Below are 7,590 nucleotides of genomic sequence, written 5' to 3' on the forward strand. Positions count from 1 at the left end.
TTCTTGCTTTGTGTTTGTAAGTTGTAAGATTGTAGATTTACTAATCACAGTTCTGTCCTTTGTGAGTTCTGCTGGGATGGTCATGAACCTTCACCCTGATGTTTTGTAAAATGTCACATTAAAGGAATGTCTTCTTTAGACTCTGTTTTGTCTTTTATAATCATTTAACATTAAACAACACAAGCCATCATATATGTCTGCATGTGAGATTTTGGATGCATGTGAGTTCAGTGAGCTCTTTAGAACCTTCTATTTTTTCACTAATGTGTGGAAATGCAGATTACATGACTATGAAGCTGAATTTAATTATTAAGAGGCGTCCCAAAGTTTTGTCTATATAATAACTATGCACATTAATGAAATACAGCACAATGACCTTCTTTCCTTACAAATAAATAAATAGGAACAGACTGTGTCTGAAATGCACTGAAAGACAAATGCAAATATTTTTTTTCTGGTCATAAACTGGTACACTGGTGGAGAACACAACCAATCAGGTACTACCTGTGTCCTTTTCTGCATTTAGAAGATGTGTTATGAAGCACACTGATAATCCTGTACTAAAAGTTAAGTTCTCAGACCTGTTTAACACTGTATCTCCATTCTGACAGAACCCTGATTCTGATATTAAAGGCCCTGATGGAATTATGATTATGGTTATGATTATTAAAGTTATGCTGCTACCTGCTGGAGTTCCACATTTCAGTTCTGGTCTTTTAATCTGTAACAGGACCCTGATGAGGAGGAGGAGTTCTGCTTTACTGAAAAGATGAAGAACGTCTTCACCAAAGTCAGAATCACCCCTTTTCCTTACCACAAAATCACTCAGTAAAACTGAATCAGACAGAACACAGAGTTTCTGTATTTTCTTCTTTGATGTATTTTTATATATATATATTTACAGTAAACTCATTTCTGCATGATTATCCTGCGATTCATTTTTCTGTGTTGTAGCTTTACTGTAAACGGCTCTTTCTGAACCAGTTCTGTCCTTGGTGAGTTTTGCTAAGATGCTCATGAACCTTCACCTTGATGTTCTGTGAAAACGTCACATTAAAGAAATTTCACACTTTGATCACTTTGTCTTCTTTAGACGCTGTTTTGTCTTTAATACATGAGAAGTCTCAGACAACATCATCTAAACATAGATTAGAGGGAAGGACAGCAGAATATAACTCTGAAAACCACTAAAGAACTTGTGGTTGACTTCTGTGAAGGAAGTGAAGCTACAGGGGTTCTAAACATGGGGAACTGAGAACAGCTTCAGTCAGCAGTACAGTCATCTCATTCTCTCTGAAATGGGAGGATAATCCAGATTCCTACTTAAGGCTTTATTATTGTACCAGCTTCTATAAATCGGGGTCTGGAGAAATGGAATGTCAATATTCTAAAAAGAGCTACTATAAAATGTACTTATCTTTTTTATTGACTGTGAGGTGAGTGATTGTGTGAGAGAGTGCACGTAGTAAAATATAGGAATGCAGACAAAATTAGTGTTGCACTTCGGGGCTGTAAAATAAGCCTGTATTTCCTTGGTCAGTTGGTTTTAGTTCCAAAAAAGGTTGAAATCTGACTTTCTGTCCCTCAAGCACCAGCAGATTGACTTCACTCTCTCAGACCTGAGTCATGATCATCTAAACTTGTGTCAGGGGTGACTCAGCAGAGCTGTTTGCTTGCCAGCTAAACTAATGCTAACTAGCTCCCACTATTTAAAATTTAGCAGTTATCAATAAAATGGTGGCTTTGTAAATATATATTTACAGATAATTGGTGATTCAAATTGGGCAAAAGATGAAAAATGAATGAAAAAATGTCCAGTGTATTGTACTCTGAAATCTACATAACATGTCCAAATGTTTGTGGACACCCCTGAAATGAAAGCATTCATCTGTTGCAGCATTCAGCTGCACCCATTTGCTGACAGATGCACAAGTGTACACACACAGATTTTTCCTTGTACTGAAATAAGGCAGAACTCTATGGTGCAGATAAACGTGAACCTACTGGCACCATGACTAATGCCAGGCATGGGATAAAGCCCTTTACAGCCCCGAAGAAGTGTGGAAAATATAAATTAGGATTCAAAATATTCTAAATATGGTATTTTTTGAAGAGCATGACTGAAAACTATAGAATACGAGTACGAGTAGTAGAATGACTGTGGATCATCTATTTGTATCAAGTGAGAGTGTTTTTAAAAATGTAATTGTGGAACTGAAAAAACAGTTACTTTAAATATAATTTTTTAAGACTCAAAACTATGGACTTTATTTAATCTATATCTCAGAGTTCCTTCTATGGGATGAAGCTTGGAGTACTCTGTAAAATGTGAATCTTGTACTGTGTCACCTGTGTTCAGTTTTTTAAATTGGTGTTTATAATTCAATAAAGATACATAGAAAAAAAATACATAAAATGAAGCCCTTCAGAACTTTGATGATTGGGGAGTTGAGGGTGAGGTGAGGTGAGTTGGTCTACTATCAGCTTCTTTGTCTTGCTGATGTTAAGGAGAACATTGTTATTCTGGCAGTTCTCCAACTTGGCCATACCATCACAATAAGAAGGTAGACATCCTACAATACTTACGAACTTGTCAATTGTGGTAGAGCTGGAAGAAGCCATATTCATGTATTTCTGTACTTAATTTAAAAATAAAGTGGCAAAAAAAGAGGTGGCACTGAAGCGATGTAAATGTAACACTAGTCAGAAAACTGGTATGTGTATGAAGTTTGTACAGAATTTAGCAAAGTTGTTCCTTTTAGCTACAATAGGCCCAGCTTCAGGCATAGGGGCACAAGCATGAAGCTCATAACAGGCCCAGGTCAAGAGAACTATCACTGAAATTGTACAGCCAACACCTTTTGTTTACCAGAAGCAACAATCAGATGTTGTGTTTCAATCAATCAATCAGAATAAACAGCTAAAAGATTTTTACTGTTTTACATTTTGTCTGATTGCCAATAATTATGTTGCTTATTATACCAAGGTCAAAAGGTCAATGGCACGTAGTGTTGGGATTTATATAGTTTACTAGGAAATTTGCAAGCAGTCAATGATGACAGTCCATAAAAATGTAGATGTTTTACATTGATTTTAGACAAGAACTAAATGAAAGCTCATTTCAAAGCTACAGAAGAAAGAATTTGACTATGCAAATATCCATTTCTCTCATTCATGTTTAAGGAACGTTATTTTAGTTCCCATGTTTTAGTAATGTAATATCAGTATGCTGGGCAATAACACAATTAGTATCTGTGAGTTAGTTGGAAATGAGCATGAGCTGCTGGCCCAAAGGCCTGTAGAGGAGCCTGTAGACGACAAATGAACAAACATTCATCGGACAATGTTTGAACAAATGACATCGATCAAATGAATTAGTCAAGTTACATAATTCAGAAGCCTAAATATGAAAGACAATTAGAAAGTATTTCTTTTTGAATGGCTGTACCAGTCCTGGATGGTCAAATTCAATAATAACATGTATCATACATGCATCGTCATTGAAATTCTCAACCTTTTAAGTACAGATTTTTTTCTGTGATTTGTATGTTTGTGTATTTGTAATGATCTCCTCTATTTAAGTAAGCTGGTCTCTTTTATTTCAGTTCCACTCTCCATTGTAGACTTTGAAACATTAAGGGTTTATATATTGAATAGTTTTTACATAACTGTTCTAGGGAGTGTCTCGACTTCTACGCTTAATGGAAAAGTACTATGATAATGAAGTCAAGTAAAACATGGGTTACAAGTCAAGAAAAAAAAAAAAACTTGTCAAGTCTAGCCAATCAGATTCAACTCAAGACCTGCTTATACATTTTGATGCCTCTGTCAACTACTTCCTTTCCAGTTTGCCTGAAACAAGAATGGCTTCATTTATGATGACGACTCCGACGAGGATTCTCATTTTCCTCTTCTACATAATGTGTAAGTTTATAAACTTCTTAAATCGTTCAGGTCTTCAGCTGCTTCTAGGGTTGGAGCTTTACTGTCAGGTGTAGAAACCTTGTCTAACTTTTCTTTCTTGGTTTTAATCGGATCTTAATTTATTTTATAGGTTCTGCTGAAGCTGAGGATGTTGCTGAGCGAGTGTTTATCTCAGCTGAGTCTGATAAGTCTGTTACTCTTGACTGTAAAGCTGTAAAACAGTCTGTTGCCTACACACACCGGGTTTGGTACAAGCAAATTCTGGGCCAGGAACCTCAGGAAGTGGCAACAAGGCTTCAAGACAAATCATGGGGCGCTCTTTCACCTGGGTTTGATGCTTTAGCTTTAAAACTGCACAACAATTTTTCTTTAACTATTGAAAAACCGACTAAAGCTCATGAAGGAATGTACTACTGTGGGCGAGGAGATGCAAAAAGCTTTACATTTACAAATGCGATATTTGTAGCTGTGGCAGGTAATGACATTACTTTTTTAACTGCTGTATTTCAGTAAAGTTGAACATTGTTACTAATTCACACTCTACACTGTCTGAAGCAACCGCAATATTGAAGCATTTTATAATCAAACATGTATCATGGGTAACCGACTGCTCCGGGCGAGACCAAGAAAACCCAATATCAGTTCAAAAGATCCTTAAATAAGACATAATTGAATATCCATTCTAAACTTTATTGATTATTAATTCCGTAACAGTTTACCTGCATATCCTAATCTTACACTGTCTTTATCATATTGATCAGATCATTCCCAGTCCTTAACCTCAGTTACCCAGAGTCCAGAATTCCAGTCAGTTTCTCCAGGAGAACCAGTGAATCTGCAGTGCACGGTCCACAGTAAGGTCCAAGCAGCTGAACTTCGAGTGCTCTGGTTCAGATCTGCTGCAGGACGATCCTTTCCTGAGATCATCTACACTCATCACAACAGCAGCCGTCAGTGTGAGATCAGCTCTTCTAAAGACGGCTGTGTGTTCAACTTCTCCAAGAACATCAACAACAGTGAAGATACTGGAACTTACTACTGCGCTGTGTCCAGCTGTGGGAAGATCATTATTGGCAATGGAACAGCAGTAGACTTTAGTAAGCCTCACATCTTTCTTAATATGCAGTCACATACAGGGGGTTCTGCGTTATATCTAGAACCTTGATGTCTTAGGAAGCCATTGAATGCTTATGTTTTGTTTTTTTTTCTTTGTAACACTGAATAGTTCCTGGATAGCCTGCTGTAAGGAACATTTTCCCTATGGCACCAAAAAGGGTCCCACTTTCATTAGAAGTCATAGAACCTTCTTTAGTAAAGTGTACAAATAGTATAAACACCTTGGAAGAGCTGGATAAAATGAGCTTCTGATGCTTTAGTTAGTCATATTTGACATACTCTTACCATACCATATCTTACCATCATACTGGTTAGGTCTTTAATGCTTATGATTATAAATATGTAGTAATTTAATGATTTATATCTTCTAGAGAAACCTGTGGATCTTGCTGTGATCTTCCTGGGAGCAGCATTGGGAGTGTGTGTGGTTGTGATCGCAGCTCAATCCATTTTAATCTGTAAAGGAAACTGTAAACACTGCAGCGGTGAGCGTCTTTTGAGTTTTTACCCATATATTTTACTGTGTGCTTAAATAAAGGTGAGCTCTTACTATGTAAAATGTAGATCAAGCCTCATCATGATTGTTTCAAGGTAAGACATGTCAGTCTGGCCTCCACGATTTCCCAGAGGTGCTACAAGACCAGGTAAGTTGTGTTTTCTCTTTCATTTTTTTTACTGAATTGTTTCCTCGTCACTCAGTAACATTGTGGGCTGGATACATTAGGCAGCAACTGAACGGTCAGGTTTTGAAGGTGATGATGGTGTAAAAACAAGAAAAATGGTCAAGCGTAAGAATCTGAGATTAGCATCTCTAATATTGTGTGGTGTTGCTAAAATGCAGTGGCCATCAGCTACAGAAAGTGCTTGAAGTAAGGACTGAACTGGTGAAAGGGTAATGGTCACGGAAAGCTCACAGATGTTCGTGGAGGTCCCACTTTAAAGGACTAAAGGATCTACTACTGCTAATGTCACAGGATACATTAAGAGGTCTTGTGGAGTCCATAGCTCAGGTTAGACCATAACCTTTAGGTTAGTTCAGAGAAAATGTATGTTATGGCTGATTTGTATATATATCTGTATGATCAAATTTATAAAGACTCTAAAGACATTTTGCTCATAATTAATTAATAAAAAAGACTTTAATTAAATGTTTAGATTTGTTTTAGGTTGTTTAACCATTGTCCTAAATTGCTCTTTTAATATGAATTGAACCTGTTACATGTTAAGATGTTATGTTATAGATATGTATGTTATAGATATGTATGTTATAGTACTTACTGACTAATTTATAGTGGTGATTGAGTGTTTTGTAGTAATATTATTGTAGCAATTAAGTACTTTATAAACATTGTGTTTCACTGAATGAATGATAATATTTACTGAATGTCAGTCATTTCTATAAAATACGTTTTTAGATTAATATCTGAACAAGTCTAAAGAACATGGAGAAGACCTCTTCAACAATAGAGATGATAGATTATATCTGCTCTCTGCTAAACGCTGGTGAGAGGAAACTTTCACACCTCCTTTTGGGCGCTGGGGTGAGAACAACAGAGCGCGCTCAGTGCAGCTGATCTGGGTCAGACATCGGCTTCCTCACTTAGACGTGTCAACAGTGGATGACATGATGTATACTGAGATATGGTGTCTAAGCATGATCAGATTCATCTATTTTTATGTTATTTGGGGATTCTCAAAAATTGCAACTTCATAAGAAAAGAAAAAAACACTTTGAATTGAAGTGTGTGTGTGTGTGTGTGTGTGTGTGTGTATGTGTATGTGTGTGTAAACATGCATGAAACTGCATTGTGCTCATAATCATGCATAAATATAATATGTCCTGTTAGATTTTGAATACTGAGGTCATACTGCCACCTACAGGAGCTCCTTACTTCAGCTCTGCTCTTTTTTTTATAGGATGATGATGAGGAGGAGTTCTACTTCGCTGCTTTGCATTTCTCTGATAAGATGAAGAGACGAGGGTTCAAGGAGAACGTTTTCACCAAAGTCAGATTCACCCCTTTTTCTGACCACAAACCTGCCCAGTAAAACTGTATCAGTGCAGTGATGTAGAGGCTCTGTGATCTTTGGAGATCTTGGTCTTCATTTTCTCGTTGGATATTTTTCATCATGAGCTGATTCTGTAAAATGATCTGCTGTTTAGTTTCTTGCTTTGTGTTTGTAAGTTGTAAGATTGTAGATTTACTAATCACAGTTCTGTCCTCTGTGAGTTCTGCTGGGATGGTCATGAAACTTCACCCTGATGTTTTGTGAAAAGTCACATTAAACAAGTGTCTTTGTTCACGGTCTTCTTTAGACTCTGTTTTGTCTTTTATAATCATTTAACATTAAACAACACAAGCCATCATATATTTCTGCATGTGAGATTTTAGAAGATATCTCGATCAAAGTTATGCTAAGAACAGTATAACAGGAGAGATATTTTGCTTTGTTTATTGAGCTAAAGAGCAGAACCTTGCTGGAGTTCAGTGAGCTCTTTAGAATCTTATCATTAATATTATGTAAAAATACAAATAGAAAATACAATAA

General features: G+C 36.5%; 1 protein-coding gene across 1 annotated transcript; it reads left to right on the top strand.

Annotated features, from left to right (window-relative positions):
* The first annotated feature begins 3,863 nt into the window (after positions 1–3,863).
* On the top strand, positions 3,864–7,313 carry LOC140540765 (uncharacterized). Its single transcript, XM_072663191.1, has 6 exons — positions 3,864–3,924; positions 4,055–4,399; positions 4,686–5,021; positions 5,412–5,525; positions 5,632–5,684; positions 6,958–7,313. The coding sequence occupies exons 1-6, from the start codon at positions 3,864–3,866 to the stop codon at positions 7,087–7,089; spliced, it is 1,041 nt and encodes a 346-aa protein (XP_072519292.1). The 3' UTR covers positions 7,090–7,313.
* Positions 7,314–7,590: the final 277 nt, after the last annotated feature.

This window comes from Salminus brasiliensis, chromosome 19 (genome assembly GCF_030463535.1).
Source record: "Salminus brasiliensis chromosome 19, fSalBra1.hap2, whole genome shotgun sequence".
NCBI classification, from domain to species: domain Eukaryota; kingdom Metazoa; phylum Chordata; class Actinopteri; order Characiformes; family Bryconidae; genus Salminus; species Salminus brasiliensis.

Excerpts from the sequence above, each read along its gene's own strand:
- LOC140540765 (XM_072663191.1), top strand. The coding sequence starts at position 3,864 with ATGGCTTCATTTATGATGACGACTCCGACGAGGATTCTCATTTTCCTC. Across the intron at positions 3,925-4,054 it reads TTTCCTCTTCTACATAATGT|GTTCTGCTGAAGCTGAGGAT; the intron begins GTAAGTTTATAA and ends TTTATTTTATAG. Across the intron at positions 4,400-4,685 it reads GATATTTGTAGCTGTGGCAG|ATCATTCCCAGTCCTTAACC; the intron begins GTAATGACATTA and ends CATATTGATCAG.